General features: G+C 44.2%; 3 protein-coding genes across 3 annotated transcripts; all 3 read left to right on the top strand.

The window, feature by feature from the left end:
• Window positions 1-618: 618 nt before the first annotated feature.
• LOC109463518 (ras-related protein Rap-2c-like) lies at window positions 619-6,171 on the top strand. The gene is made up of 3 exons (XM_019760354.1): window positions 619-802; window positions 5,396-5,569; window positions 5,843-6,171. The coding sequence occupies exons 1-3, from the start codon at window positions 649-651 to the stop codon at window positions 6,154-6,156; spliced, it is 642 nt and encodes a 213-aa protein (XP_019615913.1). The 5' UTR covers window positions 619-648; the 3' UTR covers window positions 6,157-6,171.
• Window positions 6,172-9,459: 3,288 nt separating this feature from the next.
• On the top strand, window positions 9,460-16,591 carry LOC109463504 (SH3 domain-containing protein C23A1.17-like). The gene is made up of 3 exons (XM_019760338.1): window positions 9,460-9,575; window positions 10,535-10,778; window positions 15,540-16,591. Exons 1-3 carry the CDS (start codon window positions 9,460-9,462, stop codon window positions 16,134-16,136), a joined length of 957 nt encoding a protein of 318 aa, XP_019615897.1. The 3' UTR covers window positions 16,137-16,591.
• A 2,071-nt stretch (window positions 16,592-18,662) lies between these two features.
• Window positions 18,663-19,997, top strand: LOC109463520. The gene is made up of 3 exons (XM_019760358.1): window positions 18,663-19,109; window positions 19,502-19,556; window positions 19,794-19,997. The coding sequence occupies exons 1-3, from the start codon at window positions 18,848-18,850 to the stop codon at window positions 19,843-19,845; spliced, it is 369 nt and encodes a 122-aa protein (XP_019615917.1). The 5' UTR covers window positions 18,663-18,847; the 3' UTR covers window positions 19,846-19,997.

A 19,997-nucleotide genomic window follows, 5' to 3' on the forward strand; every position in this document is an offset into this window, starting at 1 on the left:
TTCTGGGCTTAAAAGGGCGTGTATTGGAAAGTAAAAACACTGCTATTTGCTAAACTGTCTGTCCCCGCTAAGGTATTTGTCCCCACTAAGTTGTAAACCGGCCTCCCGTGCAGGGCCTAGCCTGATCTTGGCGTTGGTTCGCGCTGGTTAAGCCTTTATCGCCGTAGCCTTGGCAGCCGGAGTCGGCCTCATCTCCGTGACATTTAGAGACATTTCCACGCCGCGCCGCCCACACCGCGCCTGGCATTAAAGCTCTAAACACCACAGGAGCTGCACAGTAGCCTGTAGTCTGTCTTAGGTACAGGAGCTGCACAGTAGCCTGTAGTCTGTCTTAGGTACAGGAGCTGCACAGTAGCCTGTAGTCTGTCTCAGGTACAGGAGCTGCACAGTAGTCTGGCTGTTTGTCTCAGTACTGGGTGTGCGATCCTCTTCAGCAACAAAACTTCCCAGAGAGATCTCAGGTACAGAATCCACTGCAAAATTTTCCCTAGGTATGGGATCCATTGCAGGCCCCAAACCTTCCCAGCTCGTTGCACGGACTGTTTCTATGGTGCGTTGACCTACATCAATGACAGTTCGGTTTGTCTAACGAGTTTTTCTCCTCCTCCTGCCGTGCAGATTTTTTCTCTCCGAGGCTCCCTCCTGGAAATGCGCGGCCCGATGAAGCAGGTTCGGCTGGTGGTGCTGGGCGCCGGCGGCGTGGGGAAGAGCTCGCTGGTCAGCCAGTTCATGCGGGGCGTCTTCAACACCTTCTACGAACCCACGGTGGAGGACTGCTACCGGCACTTCCTGCACCTGCCAGGTAGGAATAGTTCACTTTTCTTTATCTTTAATAGGTTTTAGGAGGTCATAGATACAAGTATTTTATCACTAAAGAAGCCTTGACATGTATCTGTGCGATGCGAAATTCCTGATATGAAAACATCCTATCAGATTGACAAGTCTAGAACGTAGCGATATTGTTGTAACCAGAACCGTGCTTTATCAAGAATGCTCAGGACAGTCCACACTTGTTCTGGACAGTCCACGCTTATCCAGAACCATGCATGGGGCAAATCTACGTTCTTGGATACACAGAAACTATTCAGAACCCTGCCTGATCCCAACCTTAACCCTTTCAGGTATAGATCTAGATACGCATGGATCTGGATACAACAATATCTCTAGAATGTCACTTTACCATATGACATGCCCGGGGTGCTGAAATCCCGGTGGTTATGCACCTGGAGCAAAATCTACGTTCTTGGGTACCAGAACCGTGCCTGATCCTAACCCTGACCCACCCTGGCATAGAACTAGACTATGCACGGTTCTGGACGCAATAATATCTCTAGAAGGTCACTTTACAATAGGACCTGCCCTTGGTGCTGAAATACCGGTTGCTTTGCCCTGTTCTACATGTCTGCGTTACGCCCAGACAACCATACATATCAATCAATAGTTTGTGCTTATAAACCTGCATTTCTCCTCTGGTCTCTCAGTCACTGACCAAAGGTAGTGGATACAAGCTGAAACGTCTGACCGTTTCCAAAAGCATATCCAGTTGCTTGTAAGAGTAACTGCTTTTTGGCGTATCGTATTACCTGGATGTCTAACCTTCGTAGACGTAAACATGTATACTGACTGGCAGCCGACCGCGGGAAGCACTGCCCACTCAAAACAAACATTACCTCATCATGTCGGATCATGTCATAATGTTCCAGCAAACTCGCGATGGCCCATGCAACACGTACACCATAGGAGTTTAGGAATGAGCGGATTGCGGAACATAGATCCAGGAGTGCCTTTATTGGGCAAATTCTATCGGTTTTCTGTGGGGCCATGTAAATATACACCCTCTTTAGCAAGAACTACTGACGCTGGTTTCATGCGTTCTGAGATACGGCATAAACATTATGGCTTAAAAGAGAGCAACAGCGGAAATACAGACCTTAGGAAAGGGGAGTGGCATTACAAGCAAGCGGGCTTTCTGTGGAGTAATGTAAATACATATCCAATGCCATTGTCAACCAGCAGCAGGCACATATAATCCTGCTGTTTTCCTTCTTGAAATGCCAACACACGCCCTTTTTAGGCAGGAGCTACCAACACGGATTTTGGGTTAGCGCTTATAAACCTGCATTTCTCCTCTGGTCTCTCAGTCACTGACGAAAGCTCGTGGATGCTAGCTAAAACGTCTGACCGTTTCCAAAATCATATCCAGTTGCTTGAGTAATTGTCTTTTTGGCGCAACACCGGTTTTATTTCTTCTGTGAAATGGCATCTCAATGTTTTGCGAACCCGAGGCCGATGTTTGAAGGACGACTAAGTTCACCTTTTCTTAGATGTGGGAGTGTTCGTGAGCTTGTTGTCCCCAGCCGGCCCGGTGACTAGCCTATCCGCAGTTCACGCCAACGATATGCATACATTTAGAAGAATGTATCACGGAAATAATGATAATACGCTTCATCCTACGATAGTTCTAATCCATAGGATGAAGTGATTTTCTTTTACACAACCATATTCTATGCTTTATCAACGCTGCAACGTGATCAAACTATTTTCGGAAGTTCTAATTCTAATTCATGTCTTCACTCTCTTTCTCCCATTGGTTGAAGCTAAATCATTTCATCTTTTGTTTTCGATTCAAGGCTTTAAGCACGATCTCATGCAGGCAACTTTTGCACGTGTATCTCACATCCCCCAGCTTACGCTCAAAAACTACTCAAAGTACAATGTCATGTCCTGCTGAAATGTGAACTGAAGTGTCTAAAATCATTCCCCTACCAGAAAAACATGCTCTAGACTAGGACCTAGAAGCCGAGTTCACTAATCCTCAGCCCAGACAGACGATAACACTTAACCGTGTGGTACATTGTAGAAAAGTCAAGTGTCTCACAGCTTTCTGCTGATCTGGAGAACTACTCAGGTTTCGATAACGTTTTGGGTGGAACTGTGAACTGAAGTGTTCAAAAATCATTTTTCTACCAGACAAACACACTCGGACTTGATCTAAAAGCCGAGTTCACTAATCCTCAGCCCAGACAGACGCTAACACTTAACCGTGTGGTTCATTGTAGAAAAGTCAAGTATCTCACAGCTTTCAGGAGAACTACTCAGGTTTCGATAACGTTTTGGGTGGAAGTGTGGACTGAAGTGTTCAAAAATCATTTTCCTACCAGACAAACACACCCAGACTAGATCTAAAAGCCGACTTCACTTATCCTTATTCCAGACATCGGTAACGCCCAAACGTCTGGGACCATTGAAGCAGAGTAAAGTAAGCGTAGTTAAGACCGGATCAGTGTCATCACACTAAGCGACACACTTCCATTACCCCACTTCAGCGCCTCTCCCGCCTTTTAACCTTTTGAACCAAAGCATTGAAGTAACCGTTCTTGATAGACATTCCACTCTAGACTCACTACTTCACTCCTAGACTTGTTTTCGAGACTAAAACCTTGGCCGGGCGCCTTTGTACATCAGCCCAGCCTTTAGAGATTTTACACGTATTTTTAGTAAAAGTATTTGCAGCTGCGTATCAGAATTCATCGGAATTCATTTTGTTACAATTCTAAGCATAGCACGGTGGAATAACGATCAATCTTCGGCACCTTGAATACAATCTTCGTGCCAAATATAGGAATCACAGAAATCTGCCGATTGTGTGATTTTCTTTCTCTCACAACGGAGGTAGTTCTCGTTTTTTTATCCTATTGTAGCATTGCCTCTCATACTAGAGTTCCGGCTTTTAAACGGTCTTTTGGCAGAAGTTCAGGGGCCAGGTGGAGCCACTAATGGCCTCGCCTGTCAAAGTCTCGATGTAAAACGAGAATCGTTAAAATACAACAAAGCGTGGAATTTCAAAGCCGTTCTCGTTTAGATCGCTCAACGGAATTCAATGATAATGAAATAATATAACAGTGGATATTAACTGAAACGTCTGACCGTTTCCAAAATCATATGTATCCAGTTGCTTGAGTAACTGTTTTTTGGCGTATCGTATTACCTGGATGTCTAACCTTCACCGACGTAAAACGAAATGATTCTTTTTACCTTTCGTGTGTGTTTCCTTCGTTGTCTTTTAAATCATACTTTTACATCTTAAAAGTATACTTTATATTTTCGTAAGGAAAGTGAGAGATTGCACAACATTGCGGGTTGTGTAAAAGAAAATCCCCATGTATCAAATTCTCATTACAAAACATCAAAGGCCGCACAAATCCGAGGTTCGCCGCTAAAAGGTCGCTTAGCCTAGGGCAAAATGGGTCTTAGATGCTGTTCAGCTCTTTGAAATGCCTCGACTTTGAATTGATATTCCGTTCTGCATCGTTTATGATTTTAATCGATTATTTTCTTATTCAAAGATGATGAATCCGAGTTGAGGGTTATGTGAGATGTAGTCACTAATAATTTCCCATATTTTGTAAAAAAAACATAAAGATAATTCTATAACATCTCTTAAGGACACAGACAGTCATCTTTTTTTTCTTTTTTTTTTATTCCAACATGTAATCACCAGACGTGGAGACGGCACACTCAAGTTTTTTCAACTTATATCAATGCCACCACCAACACAGGGGACAAATACATGACAGGACAATACTCATTTACACCTGAGCTAAATGAGGAAAAAGTCGTGTTAAGTGCCTTTCCCAAGGGCACAAGATCGGTGGCATGTCATCTTTGACTGCGAAGGACAGAACCAAAAGGCGGAACTGATGACAAGATGATTGGATTTTATTTTGACGTGTCTCGGGGGAACATGTGACGTGGGCGCGGATTGAATTACCCCCAAATATGGCATGTGGGACAGCCGCGTTGGCGCGCTTGACGTCACGGCGCGTCCGCTGGCGGTTCGGTCGTCAGAACGGCGGAAGTCAGGCAAAAATAAAGAAAGTAGCGGGATGATCAAAAGATGTCAACACTGACGGCCCGGAAATGCCTCTTCGGGCTAATTAGTTCAGACCCACTGGGTGCACAATGTTGCCAAAACAACCGACAAAACAACGAAAAACAAGGTTGTGAATAAGACAAAAACGATTAATTATAAATAGATTTGTGTTAAATTGTGTAACGTTACATTTTTAATTGTTGCTGTTATTGTTTCTGACTTGCTTTTTGAACAACAACAGTGAAAATTTGAGAAATTAAACAACGTGTAACATGGTGCACCAAAAACAGATACTCATTCACAAGCAACTAGCTATAGATCTGATTTTGGAAACGGTCAGACGTTTCAGGTAGCATCCACTACCTTTCGTCTGTGACACTGGAGAGTTGTCAGAAAGGCCGGTTTATAAGTACATGTACGAACTATTGATTGATGTGCAAATATAACAAGTGTAACATGATGTTTTTGTCCGTGCAATGGCCGTCGTTTCTGACCTGTTTTTATTTTTTCTTGTCCCTCCAGACGGCAACATGCACAGCATAGAGATCTTGGACACGGGCGGCACGCACCAGTTCCCCGCCATGCAGGAGTTAAACATCAAGACCGCCCACGGATTCATCATTGTCTACTCCATCGACGACGCAGAGTCCTTCAAGGAGGCGCACAAACTGCGCAAGCTCGTCGTGAATGTCAAAGGTCAGTATAATCACGTGACTCTGGTCATTTTCTCATTGACATTGACCCTGAAGGAAGTTGTTATTCTTAAGAGTTTGCTCAGTGCATGGCCATGCACATGGACCTATTAATGCTCACTGAAGAAGCATCTTTTCTCCCTATTAAAGTCACAAACATTGAGTTTACTAATAGACAAGCTTCCGCCATGTTGTTTGACCTTTTCGTTCCTCGAACTGTGGCCGCCATGTTGTTTGACCTTGTGACTAACCTTACCGTGGTTGTTTTCCCGCGCAGGTACCGAGAACATCCCGCTGGTGATGGTCGGGAACAAGTCGGACCTGGCGGTGGACAGGGAGGTGCAGAAGGACGAGGCCGTCACGGCGGCCAGAGAAGAGTGGCGATGCCCCTTCCTGGAGACCAGCGCCAAGTACAACCGGAACGTCTACGACATTTTCCTCGCCCTCTTGAACAGCGCGGAAACGTGCGAAAACAGAGACTCGAAAAATCAGAAATCCTCCTCAGAGAAGAGAAGGTCGAGCGCGACTAGGACAATCAGTTCCCTAAAGAAAGCCGCCAAGACCCAGAGGGAGTCATGCTGCATCTTGTAGCTGGATAATAAAGCCTTGAAGACTCTGACACGAAAGACTTTGTACATTTCTAAGGATGTTATATTTTGTACCGAGTGTGCCACGTCTGTTCAAAAGTGCCGTAAGATATTTTGACTGCCCTCAGTGTTCTGGGCCAACTGGCTAGATGTATGAACCGTGTCTAATCTCTCTTAGACTAATTCTTATCCTGAATGGGTTAGTGATAGGGTCAGACACAGTTCTGGATAGTCTCTATCGTATCCAGAACCGTGCCTATCCATTTCTATGCCTGTGAGGTTAGGGTTAGGATCAGGCATGGTTCTGGATAGTCTCCGCGTATCCAAGAACGTAGATTTGCCCCAGGCACGCTCTGGATACGCGTGAACTGTTTATCCAGACCCGTGCCTGAGCTTGGTTCTGGATACAACAGGGTTAAAATCAAACATTTTGACTAATATTTAGTCATTTAAAAGTAAGACTTTGTACTACTACAGGCGCGTCATGGCGCGACAAAGACGAAATTCATGAATATGTCTATTTTGTACTTTAAAAGTGTTCGTCAAAAATGTCCATGTGCTAAAGACAACAATGAGAGCACATTATGCTTCTCTGAATTTTGTTGTGAAAACGACTGAAGAGATCACTATACTCTTATTATTGCATAAAGATTAATTTAAAGTTTGTATATATAGTTATACTACGATGAAATCTAGTGGATACTAGCTGAAACGTCTGACCGTTTCCAAAATCATATCCAGTTGCTTGAGTAACTGCTTTTTGGCGTATTGTATTACCTGGATGTCTAACCTTCATCGACGTACGATGAAATCGTTTCGTTTTATAAGGTGATATTTATGAAGATGTGGAACAGTCAAGTCTGTTTTATCCGTGAACACGACATGTTCTTAACGCTTGTGGAACTATTAAACTGTCATCACATTAAAAGTCTGTTGCTTCGTTTTTGTTTGCCCTGCCATTAGTGTAATATGATTATGTATTTCCTATTTGAAAATGATAATGCACGTGCACGTTACTTTTGCCTTCCGCAGAAAATTCAAAACAAAGGGTATCATGACACATACCTCTGCCAATTATCATATTAACTATGTGAACTAAGTGAATCTACATTTCTAATGATGCACGCTCCCACATACAATGCATGTCACAAGTATGAATTTTCTATCATTTACCACTAGGATATCATGAATAAATAAATGAATGAATGAAAGAATGGTTTGTTCAAATAATAAAATCAATAATTAAAACCACACAGTAGATGACGTTCCATTGCATCACTGAATTGAGGCATGATTCACAGCATTTCCTAGTCATTCCTGCAAATAAGACCCTAATTAGCATAATCTATAGGCTTGGGACGGCAGAACTCTCCCATGTAGAACTACTGCAGTCAACCCTCAATTTATTTCCTGCTGCCAGAGTAAAATATTATCTAAGATTTCTACCAGCTAGAGCTCAAGTAGCTAAGACTTATTTTAACGCCTACCACTTACACATAATGAGAAGATAAAATAACGAAAATGGATCCAATATAAAAGATATACAGATAATGATTATACATGATAAAAAGGTATTTTAAGAGACGTGAAACGTGCTTGTGCAATCTACAGTGCGTTGAGTCTGCAGTGAATTTTGACAGGACTATCGTTCCTCATCTCCAAGCAGATTCCTTTCGGTGGCAAAAGACAGTATCAAATTGGCCAGGCAGTATCCATTAGCCAGAGAAGGTCGCTGGCCACAGAAGTTGATGGGAGTAGCGACAAAACAAACGACCATAACTGTTATGTAAAAAGCTAACGATCATTTCCCACAACCTCTGCTTGGAGAGTATATCGTACCCAGGTCCGTGCTGTACGAGTGACCTCTGTGAATCTCCTCAGGGGCTATTCGATCAGCCCCCAAGACTCGCGCCATTGACGTCATCATCGGCCTGCGATGGCCAGAAAAGTCAGAACCGTGCCTGATCCTGACCCTAACCCAGTCATGCATAGAAATGGATAAGCGCTTAGGGACGGTTCTGGGTACGATATTTTAGGGCGGCAGGCAGGTATGGCGTCATCAGCGCTGATAAAAAAACATGAGCAAAAACATTTTCTATTCCACCAAAATGATTTGGAGGAAGTGTAAAATAAAGTAAGGTTACCCGCGCGCGTTTCCTTTATTCGGTAAACCACCGTTGAGTCCTTCCGGGCCAGGCTAGAGGCCTGCCCGCCTTAGACCAAGGCCTCCCCCCCCCCTAAAGTGCCCCAACAGGGGCTATATGGGGGTGTAGCCGGGGCTTGTATAACATATTAGAGCCCCGGCAAAGATGAAGATGAAGATGAAGTATACAACAACACGATACAAGGTGAAACACCAGGCAGCAATTGCTGGGGTCGTGGACGGGTGAATCACATGCTAAAAAATGTAATCTATAAACCACTAAATGTAAAGCAATCCATATAACATCCGTGTCCATAATATCACCAGGGTCCATAATATCGCCACCTTGAGAATAGTGTGCTTTAAGATATTTTTACTGCAACATACTGTTGGTATGCACTCCTGCACACATCAAATGTACATACCTAGGGTATGTTGGAGTAAAAATATCTTTGAGCGCACTTTTTCTCAAGGTGGCGATATTATGGACTATGGTGATATTATGGACACAGATGTACGTTACCTCATCGCTACCCACATTTGAGTGCCGCGTACGAGTGCGCTACGTATGCATATGGGGAGGTGTTAAACAGACATGACAAAGAATGATAATTCTCGTATCAAATATTACACCAGACGGAGAGTTCTAACCGGATACAACAAAATGGATTCGTGCAACTTCTTCTGCTTTCCTGTTTGTATATGAAACGCCTCAAAACAACAACTTTTCCTGAACTTTCTAGGCAAGGTTACAAGCGTTACCACATCAATTGCCGATTCCTCGGTTCTTCTGGCACATGCCAGAAAATAAGGTCGGTGATTCCTGAGCTGATCGCAGGAGGGCGTTTCTAACTACACATCAACATGCAGCACAGTAAACGAGGCTGAGCGTTTCGGAACTTTTGTTTTTCGATATACTTGTCATGTCAAGGAAAATCTGACGAATCATTCTAGAACACATTTTCCTGCGAGTTCATAGGAATATCGTTCTGCGAACTCTGCCCTTTCGAACAAACTCGTTACTTCACAACCATTTGAACCACTTATCTCAACTAAACCATTGAACAACAGGCTAAACCATCGAAGTACAGGCTAAACCATTGAACAACAAGGTAAACCATTTAAAAACAGGCTCAACCATCGAAACACAGCTAAGGCTACGCCATGGATGACCGTCTAGCCGCCAGGATGTTGCAGGCGCTCGGACTCGGCAGGCTGGTGAGGGGACCCGGCCCCAGCCCGAGCCCCAGCCCCACGGGACGCCGCCGCCGAAGGACAAGGTAACAGTTTGTTTAAAGTTAAAACTTTTGGTCCAACACAAAAAATTCTCTCACCTAGAGCTTTCGACCAGTCACTCTGGTCTTCCTCAGTAGACTTACCCAGTGAAGCTTGTCATGTGGCTTCTTTGAAGTGTGACGTCAACACTGGGTCAAAGGTATCTGGTAGACGATGTCGGCCCCATCGCAATTCATGATAGTTTGTTTGTTTGTTTGTTTGTTTGTTTGTTTGTTTGTTTGTTTGTTTCCCATAACCGGCAAACCCCTTTATAGGCGTAACACACCTGTTTTGTACATGTAAGGTTTGAACCACTCACACCGGGAAGGTCCCCTACTCTTTTCGATAAGTGCGGTGGGTTCTTTAACGTGCATGGGGTGTGGCTCTCCCAAACATGGGACCTCCATTTAACGTCCTATCCGAGGGACGTCCCCAACCGAAACTAGGTACTCATTTCCACCTGAGTGAAGTGAAAATGTGTTCTGCCACCATGTATAACACGTGCCTGGGTATTCTTGTGCCACCTCCCTTCTTAGTACATATCCAAGCCAACAATCTTGGTAAATCTTTTACAACCAGTTCTGTAGGTAGCAGTAAACGGTAATAATGAGCGCAATCAAAAGGTAGCATGAGGTAGATATACAGAGATAGACGAGGTAATAGTGCGCACGCCTGCATGTGTTCTTTTTTTTTTTTTGGATTCCAACATGTAATCACCAGACGTGGTGACAGTACACTCAAGTGTTGTCAACTTATATTAATGCCGCCACCAACACAGGGGACAATACATGACAGGACAATACTCATTGTCACCTAAGCGAAGTGAGGAAAGCCGTGTAAAGTGTCTTTCCCAAGGGCACAAGATCGGTGGCATGTCAGGACTCAAACCCGGGACCTCTTGGTTTCGAGTCGAGCACTCTGCCGCTCCGCCAAACAACCCCACAAATTGTTCTGCCACCGCCAGGTCCCCCACCCAGAGGAGGCGGCCGCCCAAGTCCCGGATGTTCCGCCCTGCCGAAGTGCACACTGGGAGAAGTCACGTGAGCGTGCGGCTGACCCCGGGTGACCTGGAGGGGCTGGGTGCGGTGTTGCTGACCCTGGTGACCTTGGCGGTGTGTTCGGCTTTGATCTTGCCGCTGATGCGGACCGGGGTGCGGACAGTGATGAGTTCCACCGCTGCACAGGCGATGTCCGGCCCGGAGTGTACAGTAAGTATCACTCACTCACTCACTCATTCACTCACCCACTCACTCACCCACTCACTCACTCACTCACTCACTCACTCACTCACTCACTCACTCACACACACTCTCGCCCACTCACTCACTCACGCACTCACTCACTCATACACTCACTCACTCCTCACTCACTCACTCACTCACACTCTCACCCACTCACTCACTCACTCACACACTCACTCACTCACACACTCACTCACTCACTCACTCACTCCTCACTCACTCACTCACTCACTAACCCACACACACACACTCACACACACACTCACTCACTCACTCACTCACACACTCACTCATACACTCACTCACTCACTCACTCACCCACCCACTCACACTCTCACCCACTCACTCACTCACTCACTCACTCACTAACCCACTCACTCACTGGGTGAAGCTTCCCTCGGTTCCAGTAAGTATACAATCATGAAAGTTCATCTGTGTTGGTAGTTAAACGTTGGTCGACGTTGGCGACGGGGGCCGACATTGTCTACCAGATACCTTTGACCCAGTGTTGACGTCACACTTGAAAAAAAAAAAAACTTTGTGGATGTCAACTTTTCTCCACTTTTTTTCCAAAGACATTTCGTGTTTCGGGTATTTCGTGCCCGACGCCTTTCAGAGAAACAGACAGACAAACCCGTAGCAACCGATCACTTCTCGTTCCTTATTACAGTTATATCATCTCTACTCATTCTCCGCCGCCTATGTTAACGTCCCCTAGCATTTATTCACATGTCAAGTCGCAATCAACTTTCATTCATCTGATAATAGATAGATAGTAGTAGTTGTAGTATTAGGCATCCTACCATCATCATATACATCATAATAGATAGATACACGGATAGAAAAAGTGTCGGGTCTGTCCTTGGCCAGCTAATGTGGACAGATATCACCACGTTTTCTGTTTATGCAATATTTAAGGGTTAATGTCCCGCCCCGAGGTGAATATGGTGTGATAAAGCCTTGTCAGTTGCTATAACCACAGAATAAAGCCACCAAGTGAGCGCAGCGAACGAGGTGGCTTTATGAGGTGGTTATAGCAACTGACAAGGCTTTATCACACCATATTCACCGAGAAAGGGCGGGACATTAACACTATTATCATATAGCTTACACGATAGTCTATCCAAACTGATGCAGTAAGTGATACAATGCACATGCTGAATAGAACATAGAACATAGTTCCCTCTGGAGTCAACTGAGGTCACTGGGTAGAGTTCACATTCTATGTCTTCTATCTGGGTCACAGGCAGGGAACAGGTGTTCTTATGGGAGTCACCCGAGGTCATTGGAACACAACTTAAGTTATTTTTTGATTTTTTAGAACTAGAGCCCTGTTCTGCGGGTGATTATTTGGGTTGTTTAATGTATGGATTGGGATGAATAAATACCCGGTTTTGACTCTATTTGTGACATTACGGCGTCATAAGGAATGTGGAATGGAGCCTTCTGATTGGTCAACGTCACCCGGCTATATGATAATATGAAATAACCACGGTGAAGATAAATACATGTATATTCATGCCGTGGAGGTAATTTAAGAAAAACTCAATCATAAGGATAAAAATAATAATTACTTATTCTATTGATGCATTATTATTGAAGATGAATGTATACCCGTAGCGCGGGGCTATTATAAAGGACCCTTTGGCCGATCGCATAAGTTAATTCCATAATTATCGAAGCACAATCTCCACCGCCTACGCTACTGTCCCCCTGGCATCCATGCTCACCTCAGGTATCATTTTGAAATCAACTTTTATTCATCTAAAAAAATCAGCAGATACACGTGTAGAAAAACGTGTCGGGTCTGTCCTTGGCCAGGTAATGCTGACGGATATCAACACGTTTTCTGTTTATGCAATGTTATGAAATAACCACGGTATAGATAAATATATTCATAGCGTGGGGGTAAAGAAAAACTCAATCATAAGGATAAAAATAATAATCACTTATTCTATTGATGCATCGATATTGAATAACCACGTTGTAGATGAATGCACAACCCGTAGCTGGGGGCTTCTCTCTTTTTGGTTTCAAAAAGAGAGAAGAAAGGGCAACTAACAGTAGATGATAGGTAGTATATAGTATTGTTGTAATGTATAGATTCTTAGCACTTTGCATTAGAATACTATATAGCGTTTCAGTATGAAATGCTCATGTTTTTGCATACTGCATACCCTCTTGTGCATTTAGCCCATCTGGGCAAGAACATGCAATAAAGATTCATATCATATCATATAAAGGACCCTTTGGCCGATCGCATAATTCCATAATCATCGAAGCACAAGCCCCACCTCCCACGCTAATATCTCCTGGCATCCATGCTCACTCCAGGTAACATTTCGCAATCAACTTTTATTCATCTAAAAAAAATCAGCAGATACACGTGTAGAAAAATGTGTCGGGTCTGTCCTTGGCAGGCTAATTGTGGACGGATATCAACACGTATTCTAGTTATGCATTGTTATGAAATAATCAAGGGGAAGATAAATATACCAGTAGCGTGGGGGTAAAATTCCTTCAGCCTACAGAATAACTCAATCATAAGAATCAAATTAAGTACGTATTCTATTGATACATTACTATAAAAAAATCACGGTGAAGATAATGTCCTACTAGGACTGAGAACCCTTCGGCCGATCGAACAACTCAATTCCATCCTAACAATGAAGATAAGAATAGCTAAGATAAGAGATTTAGTTATTCGATTGGAGCAAGAAATGCGCGGATTATTGGGAATACTAATCAGGTTTGTGTCCGTTGCTCTCTGCTCGGTAGATGCCTTTATACTCAGGAAATCATATCTGAGTGAAGAGGCGTTTATGCTGTTAGCGATAATGTGATTACAATTTGGGGGCAATCGTTGTTTCTATTTATAAATAAATGTTATGCCTTCGCATTGTTCACTATTTCACCGTATTCACTTATGCTATTAGATCATGTATATTTATATGTCATAATTACATCTATGTGATTTCCATGATCGGTGCTAGAAACACTTTATGTTCTCTGTAAGTACCTTTAAGTACTTGGGAGTCTTCCTAGACAGAGTCTTACAGTGGAACGACCACATCTTACATGTAACTAAGAAGTTGTCTCAGGCTATTGGTATCATGAAGGGATTGAAACCATTTATCAATAGAGAAGCCTTAATGACATCCCTTTTTCTCCCCCACTTAAACTACTGCAGTACTGTCTGGGATCAAGGTAGCAAGGGCGGCATCGATAAACTACAGAAACTACAGAACAGGGCGGGGAGGGTGATCCTGGGGTGCGATCACTACACACCTAGTGATACCATACTCCACAGACTTGGCTGGACCCCAGTGATTGAGATGCACAAGAGGAATAAAGCAGTGCTTGTTTACAAGGCCCTACACGACATGTCCCCTCCCCACATCTCAGGTCTGTTCACACAGCTAAGGGAGGTACACACACACAATACACGCCTTAGATCACAGGGTGGGCTACAACTGCCAAAAGCTCAACTTCAATATAAAAAGAAATCCCTCTCTTGTACTGGTGCCACATTATGGAACTCACTCCCACCTCAATTAAAAAGAGCAGATTCTGTTTCTTCCTTTAAGCGCCTTTACAACCAGGAGTGTGTTGCCACATCATAACTTGTTATCAAACAGCATTGATATGCAAATTCCTTTGTTATATTCCTTTGTTATTTCCTTGATTTGTTTTTGTATTATTGCCTTATTTACTATGAGTTGTGGCTCTTGGTTTGACAAGTTTGTTTTATTACCACCTTACTGAATTGCGGCATTATATAGTACTTTTATTTTTATTTGTACTAAGTTGACTTTAATTTGTACTTATAAGTTGACTTATGATTTTGTTATATCTGTTATTTTCTTGTATATTTTATTTATGTATGCCTGCAGGGCACATTGAAAAACGCCTTAGTGGCGATATGTACACCCTGGGTAAACAAATAAAAACAAACAAACAAACAAGTGTTGAGGCATGTTACGTGTGTATTTTGTGTATCTGTGTGGTGACTGTCTGTGTTACCGCTATGCAGTTTCTGTATGTTCCGCTAAAAGGCGCTCAGGCGACAACGTCTGCTATCTTGTGATTGCCTTGAGATAGAAAACAATCTTACTACTAAAACTAGAGATTCTGAAGTAACATTTGCAAAGTAAATGCATAATGTTTACCTTCAGACATGGTCTGCTCTGTTAATTTTTACTCAAACATATTCACATACATTGTACTGCTAGTATATGGTGACAGGAGCAGAGCAGACCATGAAATTGCAACATTATGTAACCCAACACCAGTCACCATGGTGACAGACGTCAACAAATCATGTCATTGGTCAGGTCAGAGGTTAGTGTTTGGAGAAGAAGAAGAGGAAGAAACTGAGTAAAAACAATATGTTTTCCTTCGTTAAACATAATGAAAGAACACACATATCATAGACGAAGTGGGTAAATTCGTCTCACACTGCCTTTAAGGAAGAAGTCAAACCTAACAAAACCACGTATGTCGTAGAATTAAGGTAGTATGACTTTGTACATAGTCCCCCGTATCATTGTATTTTCTTTTTTCATCCATGTTACTTGTATTTTCAATTAGCCCTCGGGGATGTATTTGCAATAAACTCTCTAGTTATTTTCGAAGCAAGCTGCTGTATACATGTATGTTCAATGACAATGCAAGGTAGATTTTATTAATTGCCACTGAACTGAACTGTTTTCCTCTGATTGTTCTTAGACACCAGACCTCCCACCAGCGGACGCCGTGCCTGCGGTGACGGGGCTGGACGGGGCACCAGCGGACGCCGTGCCTGCGGTGACGGGGCTGGACGGGGCACCAGCGGACGCCGTAACTGCGGTGACGGAGCTGGACGGGGCACCAGACCTCCTACCAGCGGACGCCGTGCCCGAGGTTACGGGGCTGGACGGGGCACCAGCGGACGCCGTGCCTGCGGTGATGGCGCTGGACGGGGCACCAGCGGACGCCGTGCCTGTGGTGACGGGGCTGGACGGGGCACCAGCGGACGCCGTGCCTGTGGTCACGGGGCCGGACGGGGCACCAGCGGACGCCGTGCCTGCGGTTACGGGGCCGGACGCACCAGCGGACGCCGTGCCTACGGTTACGGGGCTGGACGGAGTTTCCGCGGACGCCATGCCTGTGGTGACCGGGCTGGACGGAGTCTCCAGGCCGCTGGTCCGGTTCGTGGGATGGGAGCCTCACCCTGAAGACAGGCCGAGCATCGACACCTTACTGTCCCGGGACAGATATCTGCTGCACGGTCTACATGGCGAGAAGTCGGAGAACTGTGTGTTAGCCACCAACAGGCCTGCATAAGAGGTTACTACGGGATAGCCTACAGCAGGCCTTCCTAAGGGGTTAGGGATAGTAGAAATCTGCTGTACAGTCAAGATGGGGAGAACTGAGTGTTAGCCTCCAACAGGCCTTCATAAGGGGTTAACGTTAGAGAATAATAAAACCCTGTAAAGTACAGAACCTAGCCTCCACCTTTAACATTTTCCCGGGACAGATACCTTATGTGCGGTCTACATGGCGAGAACTACAGGATAGCCTAAGACAGGCTTTCCCAAGGGGTGATACATAGCAGAATTCTCTTCCTAGCCTCCAACAGGCCATCCTAAGGGGTTATAGATAATAGAATATCTGTACCTAGTCTCCAACAGGCCTTCATAAGGGGTCAGGGACAGCAGAAATCTGCGGTACAGTCTACATGGAGGGATAGAACTGTGTGTGTTAGCCTCCAACAGCCCTTCCTAAGGGGTTATAGATTGCAGAAGTCTGTACCTAGCCTCCAACAGGCTTTCCTAAGGGGTTATAGATAGTAGAAATCTGTACCTAGCCTTTACCAGACCTTCCTAAGGAGTTAGGAATCGTAGAATGTGGCATAAATGGAGCCAATGGAGTGGGCCCTTGGAAAGAGTAACATTTCCAAAATATTAATGCAAATGCAGACTCTCCTGTAAAATGGTTAGCGTTTACAAAACAATAAATCAGAGCCTTGTATTGTCTCCTCTCTTCATGTTTATCTTCCATCCAACTTCCGGCATTGCAACGGACGTCTTTGCCCATTTTCGGCATGATGACCACTGTCAGGGGGCAAGTAAGTTACTTTTTTTCCACAATTAGGCAAAAATTAATGCGCGTGCTGATGTCATCCATAAGAATTACTTGCTGTGGCCTTATTAGTCCAGGAGGAGAAGCCTGAAAAACGTCGTGTCGTAGCACACCCCTTATATACTTTGGCCAGTACCATAGAATGATACCTTAATGTCCCCTGATCATTTTAAGGTCTCGGACCGACCGGAGTTTCCTTCCGTATTTCGAGCAATTTGACACCCTCAGCCCGACGGGCTGTCCGTCATTTCTGTACTAAACGCGGGTCGGAATTTTTCACTCTTTTGGTGGAAAGGGGTGCCGTGCCGCATATCAATACACTTATATTTTAATAATTGATATTTTGTGCGCCCAATTTTTTAGGGGTAAATAAGGCACATCAAAGTACATTTTTAAATAAGGGGTCATTTTTTTCGTCATTTTTAACCATGGCTGCATGGACAAAACGAATTTTCCCAGGGTAACGGCTTAGTACTCGAAGAAGCTCAGAACCTAATGTTTCCAAAATTTAAATTTAATCAAAATCGATGCGATACGTTTACCGCTATCTTTGATGGCCCGAACGCACCCACAACGCATATAGAACGCACCATCCCGGCGGTCAGGCGAAAAGGCCACATAACCATCCGCGCGGACTAATACCAGGAAGTCTTCGCTGTTAAAATATGTTGATTGTATTTTGTTGAGTGGCGCTATTAAAATAAGTTAAAAACTTGAGTGCATCTTTTGATAAAAAAAAGCATGCAGATATTTTGGTGGCTACAAGCTGTCACAATGTATAACCGCCCTTCGGCGTAACACACCAGCTTCGCAGGCACGCGGCGCGGCGGCAGCTGGCTATATCACACCGAACCTTGTTACACTCAATCTTTGCACATTTAATTGAAGGAGTTGTGTAAAGCTTTCTAGTGATGATGTCCCAACTGTGCTTGGTGGCAACGAGTTCCAGCCTACGATAGTTCTGGGGAAATACGAGTTAAATTTGAACACCTCAATTCTTGGTTGATAACTCTGATATTTGAAGGCATGACATGTACAAGTACAAACAATAGCAGACTTCAGTGGCGCAGACTCTTATTTCGTGTTGACCTACAGTTCAGGATTGGGTTTTGAAGCAGGTGCGAGATTCTCACACTTTTGACATAAAGCCAAGTCAAGTTAATCTTATGTACACAGAGAAGTGTACACATGTAACGTTAGAAATTGTCAGAAAAAAAAAAACAGCTATAGTGTATCTATCTCAACAAATGATGAACACCGTGACGACTTAAAAAATACACTGTATCACTAGCCGTAATACTTCATACTGTTTAATTACAATGTAGTACATGTTCGTTCCCGCAGGAAGATCTTGCCCGAAAAAGTGCAATGGAAGGGAATTGGGGTGTTACATTAAACTTACCTACAATACACACCAGGATGAACTGATGTATCTTAGCGTTGTACTTGGCATCAAATGCATTTCTGTTCTGCATTCTAGGTTTAGTAAAAGTAAAGTAAAGTACGTAAGTAAGTATCCTAGGTTTTGTTTTATCCTTTATTTTCCACACATGTTTATCAAAGATGTACAAAATGGCTTGACTTTCACATTTATCAATTCGCATGAACAATTTACTTAGCTAGAACAGCCAAAGGCAATGACGCAATCAATAATATGTACACAACAGGGCACAGCAGAGGAACAAATAGTAATAGATATTTTATCTGCAAATCAATCAATAGTTCGTGCTTATATAAAACTGCATTTCTCCTGCAAGCCTCTAGTGTCACTGACGAAAGGTAGTGAATGCTACTTGAAACGTCTGACCGTTGCCAAAATCATATCCAGTTGCTTGAGCGACTGTTTTTGGAGTATTTCGGATTGTACGTGCAACCTTCAGTCTACGGTGACTAGTCTACGATCCACACTGACGATGCTGCCCGCCATTTTCTCAGTCTCCCTCCTGTTGGTGATAACCAGCGCTGCTGCCGGCCCTCCCACCACCTTCGTCTGGCCCACCAAAACCACCAGCCCGACTCTGCCCACCAAAACCACCAGCCCGACTCTGCCCACCAAAACCACCAGCCCGACTCTGCCCTGTCGGGACTACCTGAGGTTTACCTGCCCGCACCTGAACTGTCCGGACGCCGTGCCTCACAACTACGCCAGATGTCTGTGCGGGTACTGTCCTAACGGTAAGGGTAACGAACGAACGAATGAATGAGAGTGCACTGGTGGAAGTTTGCTAACGTTTCTGTAATCCACGTTTACAACAGAGAAACACGTCTTCTTTAATTATCTTACATCTGTGTTGGTAGTAATAATTGTACAATGTTAAACTTTATTCCAACACAAAGACTGCACATGGATCAAATTTTCAACTGTCGCTTTCATCAGGATAATTAATGACCAATCACTTCCTATTGTCTCCTCTAAGCTTGGACGTCGATTCTTTGTGCCAGATTAAATATCTGAGTCAAACGTGTACAGAAACGTATGTTCCGGCAATATATGTTCATATTGAAACTTTTTTTGAAAAGTTACTGTTGCATATTCCGTTGCCATAACGTGCCGTGACTGTTTCCAGGTCCGTTGACCACCGCGCCGACTACCGCACAGAACCCCAACTCAAGCCACGACGGGTATGACAACATATACACAAAGTTACGTTTACCTGAAGTTATTGAGACAAACGTTTCAAGGGAAAGAAGGATTTTCAAGAATATTAAGTAGACGGACCTTAGATCCTTGTTGCATACATGTTAGTCGACTCGGTAGCGGACTTTTTCTCTTTAAAAGCTTAATTGTGGCACTAGACTTATTTGGCCTACTTTTCGTATGATGGCGACAGTGACGTCAGCTCTTCTGTACTTCCCCAGCTCCTGTGCCGAAAACTATGCGAGCCCAGAAGTCGGTGACGTATTCCACTGAGCCCTTGACGATATGGGATTGGTCGGGGACCATGCCCACCGCCGCCCCCAGGACCACCCCCACCACCACCACCATGCATATGGGGACCCGTGGTGGGTATTGTTCGGGTCCACCCCCATGACCATCCTCGTCCCTACAACAACCACAACCCC

Source organism: Branchiostoma belcheri, unplaced genomic scaffold, assembly GCF_001625305.1.
Source record: "Branchiostoma belcheri isolate BF01 breed outbred unplaced genomic scaffold, Haploidv18h27 scaffold127, whole genome shotgun sequence".
Taxonomy (NCBI): Eukaryota; Metazoa; Chordata; class Leptocardii; order Amphioxiformes; family Branchiostomatidae; genus Branchiostoma; species Branchiostoma belcheri.